At 47.9% G+C, this 14,514-nt stretch overlaps 1 protein-coding gene across 3 annotated transcripts in view; it reads left to right on the plus strand.

The window, feature by feature from the left end:
• The window catches only part of LOC124025340 (spidroin-2-like), a 69,586-nt gene that overhangs the window by 34,632 nt on the left and 20,440 nt on the right, over nucleotides 1-14,514 (plus strand). For all 3 annotated transcript variants that reach the window (XM_046338865.1, XM_046338867.1, XM_046338866.1), the window contains exon 2: nucleotides 4,111-4,571. In XM_046338865.1, the coding sequence (XP_046194821.1) occupies nucleotides 4,313-4,571 (259 nt within the window). In that variant the 5' untranslated portion in view covers nucleotides 4,111-4,312. The remainder of the gene's footprint in view (nucleotides 1-4,110; nucleotides 4,572-14,514) is intronic.

Here is a 14,514-nt window from a genome sequence, read left to right on the forward strand (position 1 = left end):
AGGTCAACCCGGACAAAATTATGTCACTGTTGTTGACCGGCCAGAGCCATAGATAGACTTTTAGGTTGGTAGACTTTAGAAGAGCAAAGCAATAACTAAATCTACTGAATACTGCTGAAAAGCATTTCATGTTAATTATTTTAGAACCGCCAGTCAGGAGGATACAGACAGCTCGAGAGGAAGCCTATGCTTAGATAAGCAGAAACATATATAAATATATATAGAAACTGCACGCAGAGACATTAAAAATGTTTATCCGCAAGTTCATCTGCCTCTGGGGAAGTAAAGGGCCTCATTGCCTAAATCCCCAAGTATCCATTTAAACCTTTTTGTACCTTTCTTATGTCTTAACTCTCAAAATGTGTAACAGAGCAGACCGTACTAAGACGGGAGTATCAATCAAAATGATTGTGGAAAATGTATGTTCAGTTTGTCGCGGTACCACGTTCTGCTAGCATAATTTTAGCCACAGACTTGGGGCGGAAGGGTAGCCTAGTGGTTAGAGCGTTGGACTAGTAACCGGAAGGTTGCAAGTTCGAATCCCTGAGCTGACAAGGTACAAATCTGTTGTTCTGCCCCTGAACAGGCAGTTAACCCACAGTTCCTAGGCCGTCATTAAAAATAAGAATTTGTTCTTAACTGACTTGCCTAGTAAAATTTAAAAAAAATAATGTGCTAGCTGTCTAGTCTGTGTTTTTATAAATGTGCAAGGAGCATAAAAATATGCATTTGTATAAGGAATTGGGAAATCGTTCTCATTCGGGGGGAAAAATAATTTTATTTTTCAGGTCGGGCACTTGATTTCAACATCTGTTGACAGATAGAATAGTAGAATACACAAGGTGCCATTTCTAAACGTGGTTGTGTGTCAGCAGGGTTTCCTCTTATGTCAGCCACTAACAGTCACTAAATTAACCCTGTGTTTAGGTTGGTAAGTTAGTCTATCAGCCAGCTACCTACCCATACTGTAACCACCCACCCTGTACCCACACTGTACCCACCCACCCACACTAACCACCCACCCTGTAACCACACTGTACCCACACTGTACCCACACTAACCACCCACCCTGTACCCACACTGTAACCACCCACCCACACTAACCACCCACACTGTACCTACCCACCCACACTAACCACCCACCCTGTAACCACACTGTACCTACACTACCCAACCACACTGTAAACCCACCCACCCTGTACCCACACTACCCACCCACCCACCCACCCAGCCACCCTGTACCACACTACCCACCCCCACCCACACTACCCAACCACACTGTAAACCCACCCACCCTGTACCCACACTACCCACCTAGCCACCCTGTACCCACCCTGTACCCACACTAAACACCCACCCACACTAACCACCCACACTGTACCTACCCACCCACACTAACCACCCACACTGTACCCACCCACCCACACTAACCACCCACACTGTACCCACCCACCCACACTAACCACCCACACTGTACCCACCCACCCACACTAACCACCCACACTGTACCTACCCACCCACACTAACCACCCACACTGTACCTACCCACCCACACTAACCACCCACCTTGTAACCACACTGTACCTACACTACCCAACCACACTGTAAACCCACCCACCCACCCTGTACCCACACTACCCACCCACCCACACTACCCACCCAGCCACCCTGTACCACACTACCCACCCCCACCCACACTACCCAACCACACTGTAAACCCACCCACCCTGTACCCACACTACCCACCTAGCCACCCTGTACCCACACTACCCACGCTGTACCCCCCACCCACGCTGTACCCCCCACCCACGCTGTACCCCCCACCCACCCAGTTGTCACCCCCACCCAGGCCAGTTGTCACTGCTATGGGCCAGTTGTCACTGCTATGGGCCAGTTGTCACTGCTATGGGCCAGTTGTCACTGCTATGGGCCAGTTGTCACTACTATGGGCCAGTTGTCACTGCTATGGGCCAGTTGTCACTGCTATGGGCCAGTTGTCACTGCTATGGGCCAGTTGTCACTACTATGGGCCAGTTGTCCCAGATTACGCCTCCTCGCCTACTCCTGTACCAAATCATTGTATTTGTAACATCCTTGGTAAACAACAAGTGTAGACTAACAGTGACATTGTTACTTACGGGTTCTTCCCAACAATGCAGAGAGACAGAAAAGAGAAATAATAAAAAGATTAAACACATAATAATAAACAATAGCAGCGTATGTGATGAGTCAAAAAAAGTTTGGGCAAAAAGGGTCAATGCCGATATTCCGGGTAGCTGTTTAGCTAGCTGTTTAGCTAGCTGTTTAGCTAGCTGTTTAGCTAGCTGTTTAGCTAGCTGTTTAGCTAACTGTTTAGCTAGCTGTTTAGCTAACTTTTTAGCTAGCTGTTTAGCTAGCTGTTTAGCTGTTTAGCTAGCTGTTTAGCTAGCTGTTTAGCTAGCTGTTTAGCTAGCTGTTTAGCTAGCTGTTTAGCTAACTTTTTAGCAGTCTTAAGGCTTGTTCAGGTTCCTGTTGGTTCCAGACTTGGTGCATTGGTACTGCTTGCTGTTAAGTAGCAGGGTAAACAGTATATGACTTGGGTGGCTGGAATCTTTGAAATGTTTTGTGACTTCCTCTGAAACTGCCTGGTATAGAGGTGCTGGGTGGCTGGAAGCTTGGCCCCAGCTATGTACTGGGTCTTGGGTCGTATGCACTACCCTCTGTAGCGCCTTGCAGTCGGATGCCGAGCATTTGTCACACCAAGCGGTGATGCAGCCAGTCAACATGCTCTCTGGAAAACAGACCCCTGTGTCGTTTTAACAATTGATTAGCCTATATTTGGGAAAGCTTCTATTGGTGAATGGAAAAGACATCACCTGTCAGATGACTAATCCGGTAGGCCGGTGAGTCAGGTGAGCTATCTGTTTGTTCTGTTACATGGATAAGGAGTCCCGATTGGCTCTCTGCAGATTAACCTACAGATCCATACATTAATTTTTCCACTGGAAGATTTCAGGTGTGTCTCTCTCTTAAGCCTGGGCCTCCACTGAGACACTGCAGACTCCTATGTCCTAACGTTGTTGTTTTAAAGTGTATCTGTAACTCAAACATCCCCCTACTTACAGAGAGTAGCTAAGCCTGGGCCTCCACTGAGACCTATACATATTAATAGGGGGCCAGTAACCAAAAGGTCGTGGGTTTGAATCCCGGGGACGAAGAGCTTGCCCTTGAGCAAGGAAATGAAACCATAATTGGGGGCCCTGGACATTGGTGACCCTGGCCGTGACCCCTCTCCCTGCGCTTGTCTCAGGGAGAGTTACGATACGCAAGAAAGACATTTTCATTCAAAACACTTGTACAAGTGTGTAACAGGACAAATTTAAGCACCCCAGCATTATTAGAATGATATTTTATGAGGTAGTTGGACTTTATGAGGAATTATATTTTCCAGGTCATGTGGCTTTGACGTGTGTGCAGTTCTTGTGTTGTTGTTGTTGGGGGGGAATGTATGGCTGCGTTCCCAAATGGCACCCTATTCCCTATATAGTGTCTTATGGGCTCTTGTCAAAGTAGTGCACTATATAGTGAATCAGTTTGGATGCTGTCGGAGCCCTGGGATGGGAAATACTTCAAATGCTGTTCTGCTTACGGCTAGTTCACTCACTCAATTAACCCTCTCACTCTCTCGCGCTCTCCCTCTCTCGATCTCTCCCTCTCTCTCGCGCTCTCCCTCTCTCTCGCGCTCTCCCTCTCTCGCGCTCTCTTGCGCTCTCCCTCTCTCTCGCGCTCTCCCTCTCTCTCGCGCTCTCCCTCTCTCTCGCGCTCTCCCTCTCTCTCGCGCTCTCCCTCTCTCTCGCGCTCTCCCTCTCTCTCGCGCTCTCCCTCTCTCTCGCGCTCTCCCTCTCTCTCGCGCTCTCTCTCCCTCTCTCTCGCGCTCTCTCTCCCTCTCTCTCGCTCTCTCTCCCTCTCTCTCGCTCTCTCGCTCTCTCGCGCTCTGCTCACTCACCAACGATCCCAAATGTGTTTAAACATCACACCCCTAATAAGGCCTGAATAAGGAACAATTCTGACTGACGTTGTTCTCTTCTCTCTCTCCGTCTTTCTTTCCCCACCCTGCCTCACATCTCTCAGGTGGCTGTCGGAGGTGTGACGTCATCGCCCGGTGCTCTTCATCGAGGAGCCGGGATCTGATTGGTCCGTTTGGGTTGCGGCTGGCGGGCTGGCTCCTCCCCCTCCCGGCGGCAGCGTGCGTTCCCAGCTGCCTCCCTGCACCCCACGCTCGCCCGGCCTGCTCGCCCATGCCCCCGCCACCCCCACCAGGCCCTCCAACGCCATGTGCCTTCCCCACACCATGGAAGCAGCAACGGGGAAGCACGGAGCGAGTCAGGCAGGGTTAGGCCTCGGGGGGCTGGGCCAGGGGGGGCGGCGGTGTGGAGGGGTACCACTAGAGCCCTTCGTACACCAGGTGGGAGGGCACACCAGTATGATGCGTTACGACGACCACACGGTGTGTAAACCCCTCATCAGCCGGGAGCAACGCTTCTACGAGTCGCTGCCTCCGGAGATGAAAGAGTTTACAGCAGAGTACAAAGGTAAGAGGAGGAACACACACACACACACACACACACACACACACACACACACACACACACACACACACACACACACACACACACACACACACACACACACACACACACACACACACACACACACACACACACACCATTCATTCATTCATCTGTTCGTCGACACTCCTACCCCTCCTAGGGTCTCTCCACTCCTACCCCTCCTAGGGTCTCTCCACTCCTACCCCTCCTAGGGTCTCTCCACTCCTACCCCTCCTAGGGTCTCTCCACTCCTACCCCTCCTAGGGTCTCTCCACTCCTACCCCTCCTAGGGTCTCTCCACTCCTACCCCTCCTAGGGTCTCTCCACCTCCTACCCCTCCTAGGGTCTCTCCACTCCTCCTAGGGTCTCTCCCCCTCCTAGGGTCTCTCCCTCCTACCCCTCCTAGGGTCTCTCCACTCCTACCCCTCCTAGGGTCTCTCCACTCCTACCCCTCCTAGGGTCTCTCCACTCCTACCCCTCCTAGGGTCTCTCCACTCCTACCCCTCCTAGGGTCTCTCCACCCCTCCTAGGGTCCCTCCCTCCTAGGGTCTCTCCACTCCTAAACGTTGCAGACAGAAGACAATGAGGTCTGATTCTCAACCAACATTGTTCCTGAGTGTGTTCTCTTGACGTGTCACACAGACAGCCTAGTTTCCTGAGTGTGTTCTCTTGACGTACCCCAGGTCATCTTAGGTTTCATTACATACAGTCGAGAAGAACTACTGAATATAAGATCAGCGTCAACTCACCATCAGTACGACCAAGAATATGTTTTCCGCGACGCGGATCCTGTGTTCTGCCTTACAAACAGGACAACGGAATGGATCGCATGCAGCGACCCAAGGAAACGACTCCGAAAAAGAGGGAAACAAGGCGGTGTTCTGGTCAGACTCCGAAAAAGGGCACATCGCGCACCACTTCCCAGCATTCTTCTTGCCAATGTCCAGTCTCTTGACAACAAGGTTGACGAAATCCGAGCAAGGGTGGCATTCCAGAGGAACATCAGAGACTGCAACGTTCTCTGCTTCACGGAAACATGGCTTACTGGGAAGACGCTATCCGATGCGGTGCAGCCAACGGGTTTCTCCACGCATCGCGCCGACAGAAACAAACATCTTTCTGGTAAGAAGAGTGGCGGGGGCGTATGCCTCATGACTAACGGGACATGGTGTGATGAAGGAAACATACAGGAACTCAAATCCTTCTGTTCACCTGATTTAGAATTCCTCACAATCAAATGTAGACCGCATTATCTTCCAAGAGAATTCTCTTCGATTATAATCACAGCCGTATATATCCCCCCCCAAGCAGACACATCGATGGCTCTGAACGAACTTTATTTAACTCTTTGCAAACTGGAAACCATTTATCCGGAGGATGCATTCATTGTAGCTGGGGATTTTAACAAAGCTAATCTGAAAACAAGACTCCCTAAATTTTATCAGCATATCGATTGCGCAACCAGGGGTGGTAAAACCTTGGATCATTGTTACTCTAACTTCCGCGACGCATATAAGGCCCTGCCCCACCCCCCTTTCGGGAAAGCTGACCACGACTCTATTTTGCTGATCCCTGCCTACAGGCAGAAGCTAAAACAGCTCCCATGCTGAGGTCTGTCCAACGCTGGTCAGACCAAGCTGACTCTACACTCCAAGACTGCTTCCATCATGTGGACTGGGACATGTTTCGTATTGCGTCAGATGAAAATATTGACGAATACGCTGATTCGGTGTGCGAGTTCATTAGAACGTGTGTCGAAGATGTCGTTCCCATAGCAACGATAAAAACATTCCCAAACCAGAAACCGTGGATTGATGGCAGCATTCGCGTGAAACTGAAAGCGCGAACCACTGCTTTTAATCAGGGCAAGGTGTCTGGTAACATGTCCGAATATAAACAATGCAGCTATTCCCTCCGCAAGGCTATTAAACAAGCTAAGCGTCAGTACAGAGACAAAGTGGAATCTCAATTCAATGGCTCAGACACAAGAGGCATGTGGCAGGGTCTACAGTCAATCACGGACTACAAGAAGAAACCCAGCCCAGTCACGGACCAGGATGTCTTGCTCCCAGGCAGACTAAATAACTTTTTTGCCCGCTTTGAGGACAATACAGTGCCACTGACACGGCCTGCAACGAAAACATGCGGTCTCTCCTTCACTGCAGCCGAGGTGAGTAAGACATTTAAACGTGTTAACCCTCGCAAGGCTGCAGGCCCAGACGGCATCCCCAGCCGCGCCCTCAGAGCATGCGCAGACCAGCTGGCCGGTGTGTTTACGGACATATTCAATCAATCCCTATACCAGTCTGCTGTTCCCACATGCTTCAAGAGGGCCACCATTGTTCCTGTTCCCAAGAAAGCTAAGGTAACTGAGCTAAACGACTACCGCCCCGTAGCACTCACTTCCGTCATCATGAAGTGCTTTGAGAGACTAGTCGAGGACCATATCACCTCCACCCTACCTGACACCCTAGACCCACTCCAATTTGCTTACCGCCCAAATAGGTCCACAGACGATGCAATCTCAACCACACTGCACACTGCCCTAACCCACCTGGACAAGAGGAATACCTATGTGAGAATGCTGTTCATCGACTACAGCTCGGCATTCAACACCATAGTACCCTCCAAGCTCGTCATCAAGCTCGAGACCCTGGGTCTCGACCCCGCCCTGTGCAACTGGGTACTGGACTTCCTGACGGGCCACCCCCAGGTGGTGAGGGTAGGCAACAACATCTCCTCCCCGCTGATCCTCAACACGGGGGCCCCACAAGGGTGCGTTCTGAGCCCTCTCCTGTACTCCCTGTTCACCCACGACTGCGTGGCCACGCACGCCTCCAACTCAATCATCAAGTTTGCGGACAACACAACAGTGGTAAGCTTGATTACCAACAACGACGAGACGGCCTACAGGGAGGAGGTGAGGGCCCTCGGAGTGTGGTGTCAGGAAAATAACCTCACACTCAACGTCAACTTAAACTAAGGAGATGATTGTGGACTTCAGGAAACAGCAGAGGGAACACCCCCCTATCCACATCGATGGAACAGTAGTGGAGAGGGTAGCAAGTTTTAAGTTCCTCGGCATACACATCACAGACAAACTGAATTGGTCCACTCACACTGACAGCGTCGTGAAGAAGGAGCAGCAGTGCCTCTTCAACCTCAGGAGGCTGAAGAAATTCGGCTTGTCACCAAAAGCACTCACAAACTTCTACAGATGCACAATCGAGAGCATCCTGGCGGGCTGTATCACCGCCTGGTACGACAACTGCTCCGCCCTCAACCGTAAGGCTCTCCAGAGGGTAGTGAGGACTGCACAACGCATCACCGGGGGCAAACTACCTGCCCTCCAGGACACCTACACCACCCGATGTTACAGGAAGGCCATAAAGATCATCAAGGACATCAACCACCCGAACCACTGCCTGTTCACCCCGCTATCATCCAGAAGGCGAGGTCAGTACAGGTGCATCAAAGCTGGGACCGAGAGACTGAAAAACAGCTTCTATCTCAAGGCCATCAGACTGTTAAACAGCCACCACTAACATTGAGTGGCTGCTGCCAACACACTGTCATTGACACTGACCCAACTCCAGCCATTTTAATAATGGGAATTGATGGGAAATGATTTAAATATATCACTAGCCACTTTAAACAATGCTACCTTATATAATGTTACTTACCCTACATTATTCATCTCATATGCATACGTATATACTGTACTCTACATCACCGACTGCATCCTTATGTAATACATGTATCACTAGCCACTTTAACTATGCCACTTTGTTTACTTTGTCTACACACTCATCTCATATGCTGTACTCGATATACTGTACTCGATACCATCTACTGTATGCTGCTCTGTACCATCACTCATTCATATATCCTTATGTACATATTCCTTATCCCCTTACACTGTGTATAAGACAGTAGTTTTGAAATTGTTAGTTAGATTACTTGTTGGTTATCACTGCATTGTCGGAACTAGAAGCACAAGCATTTCGCTACACTCGCATTAACATCTGCTAACCATGTGTATGTGACAAATAAAATTTGATTTGATTTGAGACAGCCTAGTTTCCTGAGTGTGTTCTCTTGACGTGTCACACAGACAGCCTAGTTTCCTGAGTGTGTTCTCTTGACGTGTCACACAGACAGCCTAGTTTCCTGAGTGTGTTCTCTTGACGTGTCACACAGACAGCCTAGTTTCCTGAGTGTGTTCTCTTGACGTGTCACACAGACAGCCTAGTTTCCTGAGTGTGTTCTCTTGACGTGTCACACAGACAGCCTAGTTTCCTGAGTGTGTTCTCTTGACGTGTCACACAGACAGCCTAGTTTCCTGAGTGTGTTCTCTTGACGTGTCACACAGACAGCCTAGTTTCCTGAGTGTGTTCTCTTGACGTGTCACACAGACAGCCTAGTTTCCTGAGTGTGTTCTCTTGACGTGTCACACGGACAGCCTAGTTTCCTGTAGGATTCAGTCCTCGTCACCCACTCAGAGGCTTTCCCCTGCAGCCTTCAGAGAGAGAGAGACCTTGATGCACACTGTCACTAAGTCTCCTGGGAAAAACAATGTCACACCCTGCCAAAAGTAGGACAGACCAGGAGTTCTCATAGGCTTTGATCTGATTCTCCTGTTGTCACTGTGTGGGTGTGGCCTTTTCTTGGCAGGTTCGACAGGACACAGAGTTCTCTATTTGAGAGAGGAGACCGGATGTTATAACTATAATATCAGGCAGACGTTAACATGAGCCACGTTGTCTATGCATCTACGAGAGGACAGAGCTAACTAGAACAAAACAGGACCATGATTCTTTGGGATATTCACAAAATGAATCCATAGACTTGGAGCAGGGATTGTTGATATATATATATATATATATATATGAACGTAATCTACTCTACGTGCAAGGTGTGACTAACTGATGAGGATATTTTTCTTCGTTTACAGTGTGTCCGTGGTTCTAAATCATGAGTAAATCACAGTGTTCTAACGCACGTAGAGCAGCACGCCTGCCTCCCCAGCCAGCCATCTGTGTTTGGGATGGCATCATTTGGTCTAATCAATCATTTTGAGTTAGACAGCTATTAAAAGCACTGCAGTGGAAATAGCTGTGGTGTTGGCTCTCGTCTGACTGTGGTCGGTGGTTCTGCCTCTGGCTGTGGTGTTGGCTCTGGTCTGGCTATGGTATGTGGTGCTGGTTCTGGTCTGGCTGTGGTGTTGGCTGTGGTCTGTGGTGTTGGCTCTCGTCTGGCTGTGGTCTGTGGTATTGGCTGTGGTCTGTGGTGTTGGTTCTGGTCTGGCTGTGGTCTGGTCTGGCTGTGGTCTGGTCTGGCTGTGGTCTGTGGTGTTGGCTCTCGTCTGGCTGTGGTCTGTGGTGCTGGTTCTGGTCTGGCTGTGTTCTGTGGTGCTGGTTCTGGTCTGGCTATGGTCTGTGGTGCTGGTTCTGGTCTGGCTGTGTTCTGTGGTGCTGGTTCTGGTCTGGCTGTGTTCTGTGGTGCTGGTTCTGGTCTGGCTGTGTTCTGTGGTGCTGGTTCTGGTCTGGCTGTGTTCTGTGGTGCTGGTTCTGGTCTGGCTGTGTTCTGTGGTGTTGGCTCTGGTCTGGCTGTGGTCTGTGGTGTTGGCTCTCGTCTGGCTGTGGTCTGTGGTGTTGGCTCTGGTCTGGCTGTGGTCTGGTCTGGCTGTGGTCTGTGGTGTTGGCTCTGGTCTGGCTGTGGTCTGGTCTGGCTGTGGTCTGTGGTGTTGGCTCTCGTCTGGCTGTGTTCTGTGGTGCTGGCTCTGGTCTGCCTGTGTTCTGTGGTGCTGGCTCTGGTCTGCCTGTGTTCTGTGGTGCTGGCTCTGGTCTGTGGTTCCTGTAGGAGGAGGCAGTGAGAGATCTGTACCGTGTCTCTCAGCGGTTAATTTTTAGGAGAATGTACTGTTGTATTTCCTGACAGACGACTTGAGGTCACACTCTAACATACATATGGATACCTGGTATCCATCAGGAGGAGAAAGGGTACATGATGTCCTCGTAGGAGGCTTTATTCACAGACTTTATTGTTGCTCTAGGTGGATAGAAGTTGAATTAGGTCCAACTATTTTTTTTCCCCCTTGTAAAAATATTTCCATTGAGAGAGATGTGTTTTTGTTGTTGTCTTGCTTATTATACTGACATACATTGAAATCCAACATACATATATATATATATATACTAGAGATTATGATTTTTCAACGCCGATATCGATACCGACTATTGGAGGACCAAAAAAGCAGATACAGATTATTCGGCCTATTATTATTATTATTATTATTATTATTATTATTATATATTTTTTTTAATTATTAAAAAAATAAAAAAAAAAAAAAATAATGTATTATTAATTTTTTTTGTTTGTAATAATGACAATTACAACATTACTGAATAAACACTTATTTTTATCTTAATATAATACATCAATAAAATCAATTTAGCCTCAAATAAATGAAACATGTTCAATTTGGTTTAAATAATGCAAAAACAAAGTGTTGGAGAAGAAAGTAATGTGTGCCATGTAAAAATGTGCCATGTAATAAACGTTTAAGTTCCTTGCTCAGCACATGAGAACATATGAAAGCTGGTGGTTCCTTTTAACATGAGATTTCAATATTCCAAGGTAAGAGGTTTTAGGTTGTAGTTATTAATATAGTATTTATAGGACTATTTCTCTCTATACCATTTGTATTTCATATACCTTTGACTATTGGATGTTCTTATAGGCACTATAGTATTGCCAGTGTAACAGTATAGCTTCCGTCCCCCTCCTCGCCCCTACCTGGGCTCGAACCAGGAACACATCGACAACAGCCACACTCAAAACAGCGTTACCCATCGCTCCACAAAAGCCGCAAATCTAAAAGCGAGTGATGTTTGAAACGGTATTAGCGGACACCCAGCTAACTAGCTAGCCATTTCACATTGGTTACACCAGCCATTAGGCTGATAGGCTTGAAGCCATAAACAGCGCTGTGCTTGCAAAGAGCTGCTGGCAAAATGCACGAAAGTGCTGTTTGAATGAATGATTACGGGCCTGCTGCTGCTCAGTCAGACTGCTCTATCAAATCAGACTTAATTATAACATAATAACACACAGAAATACGAGCTTTTGGTCATTAATATGGTCGAATCCGGAACCGTTCTGTATTTTATCTAACGTGGTTGGCCATCCTGCAAACCCAGTATCTCTCCAGGAGGATGGTTGGCCATCCTGCACACCCAGTATCTCTCCAGGAGGATGGTTGGCCATCCTGCACACCCAGTATCTCTCCAGGAGGATGGTTGGCCATCCTGCACACCCAGTATCTCTCCAGGAGGATGGTTGGCCATCCTGCACACCCAGTATCTCTCCAGGAGGATGGTTGGCCATCCTGCACACCCAGCATCTCTCCAGGAGGATGGTTGGCCATCCTGCACACCCAGCATCTCTCCAGGAGGATGGTTGGCAATCCTGCACACCCAGCATCTCTCCAGGAGGATGGTTGGCCGTCCTGCACACCCAGTATCTCTCCAGGAGGATGGTTGGCCGTCCTGCACACCCAGTATCTCTCCAGGAGGATGGTTGGCCATCTTGCACACCCAGTATCTCTCCAGGAGGATGGTTGGCCACCCTGCAACAATGCAATTACAACCAAATAGTTTTTGTCTTCTATAAAATGATTCCCTCATTCAATGAACCAGGGATCAAATGGCTAAGACAGGCGAGGTAGCGAACTAAGATATTTATCTATTTGTAAGGTAAAAAATATTTCATGTTCAGGGGAGACCTTGACCTTATAGGAGTTACTTTAGGACATGGCACATGACATTGACCTTAATACACACTAATAGTTAACTAGCGAGAACCAGCCAAATGACACTATGTTTGGAATTGGTTATCTTGTTAGTCTGTTGTGTTTTCATTATTTTACCTGCTGTGTAATGTCTCTCTCCTCTGGCTATGGGCCACAAGCACACACAGGTGATGCACACATCACTTTCCCAGGATTTTCATTGCTGACCAAAAATGAGCTGCAACTGGACAAATAACTCACTAACTAGCAATGAATTTCTAAAATGATCAACAAAAAAACCCCCTGCATGATTTTTAAAAAACGGCATGATTTTTAAAAAACGGCATGATTTTAAAAAACGGCATGGTTTTAAAAAACGGCATGATTTTAAAAAACGGCATGATTTTAAAAAACTGCTTGTGCCTGTCAATGCAGGTCTACAATAATTATACTCTGAGATTGGGAGGACAGCGTGTAAAACAGTACATCTGGAGGCCACTGATCCAGTTCTGATGGGACTGGCCTAATTGTTTGATATAGTTTTTGTATATATATTTTTTTAAATATATATTTGTATTTTTACTTAACTATATTAATCTTGTCTGTTTTTTTTCAACTTCCCCCGGGCAATCGGACTAGCGAATTTTAAACTTTTTAAATGAAAAGTAACCTAGTTAATATGAAGTGGAAAAGTAGCTGGCTGAAAATGAGTAACCGGCTGATGAGGTAACTGCCGGTGCTAATAGAAAACACTGTCAACGTGGTCCTATTGAGTTTGGTAGGTAGCCTAGCAGTTAAGAGCGATGGGTTTTTGGTTCGAATCCCCGGGCCAAATAAGTGAAAAATCTGTATGTGCCCTTGAGCAAGGCACTTAACCCTAATTGTTCCTGTAAGTGGCTCTGGATAGGACTGTAGGCTAAATGCAGTAGTCTAAAGCACTGCATCTCAGTGCTAGAGGCGTCACTACAGACCCTGGTTCGATTCCAGGCCGTATCACAACCGGCCAGGGTTTGGGAGTCCCATAGGGCGGTAGCGCAATTGTCCCAGCGTCGTTTAGGGTGTCTCTACTGCAGAGACTTTGATATTACCGAACGCAATCGATATGGTGGAAAAAAGTGAATCGGTGGATCCAGGGGAATTAATTCTTATTGGAGAGTCTTTCAAAAGAGAACCATGCCCCCTTCCCTCAGGCTGTGCATGTTTCTAACACAAAACGGCAACGGCAAGTGTCCCCACTTGAGTGACGACTGCTCACCTCCAATGCTTGGATGAGCACTTTGGGACCTACTTCCCAATCCGTTTGACTGTGATCCTGGCTCAGTTGATATGCCAGTAAGTGAAATCGAACAGCTGATGGAACTGCATTCACAGGTCACTACGGGAGGAGCTTTGGTTTCTGACTAAAAGGGAATAAATACCCTGCTTTTTCTCTCTGAGCATTAATGCCGCTTTCAAAACAACTTGGAACTCAGATAACTGTGTGGTCCTTCTGTAGCTCAGTTGGTAGAGCATGGCGCTTGTAACGCCAGGGTAGTGGGTTCCAGTCCCGGGACCACCCATACGTAGAATGTATGCACACATGACTGTAAGTCGCTTTGGATAAAAGCGTCTGCTAAATGGCATATATTATTATTATTATTATAGATAACTCCGACTTCCAGCTTCAGTGTGTTCCAAGACAACTAGGAACTTGGGGGATGGGGGGACGGGGGGACGGACGGACCTCCGACTGGGGGAAATAATTTTGAATGGTCATCCAACTCAGGAACTCTGGGCTCTTTCTAGAGTTCCGACTTGAAGGTTAATGACATCATGATTTGACCTAGTTTTTTTTCCCCCGACTTGCCTAGTTGTCTTGAAAGCACCATAAAACTCATTAGTACCCTTCTCCAGCTCATATCTGTGTGAAGCTGGATTCAGCGCTCTCGTCTGCATTAAGACCACATATCCATCCAGGTTGGAGTTGACAGTAGAGATGAGGTGCGCGCTATCAACCACGCCCCCTGACATGCGTCAAACACACCCATCTCATTAGTGGAGGTGAGATAAGATGTGTCAGACTCATTTACAATTGACTGCCAAAGCCCCACATTAAAAGTATGTGATGGTGAGTTGAGAAGACAATCAGAAATA

Source organism: Oncorhynchus gorbuscha, linkage group LG03 (assembly GCF_021184085.1).
Source record: "Oncorhynchus gorbuscha isolate QuinsamMale2020 ecotype Even-year linkage group LG03, OgorEven_v1.0, whole genome shotgun sequence".
NCBI classification, from domain to species: domain Eukaryota; kingdom Metazoa; phylum Chordata; class Actinopteri; order Salmoniformes; family Salmonidae; genus Oncorhynchus; species Oncorhynchus gorbuscha.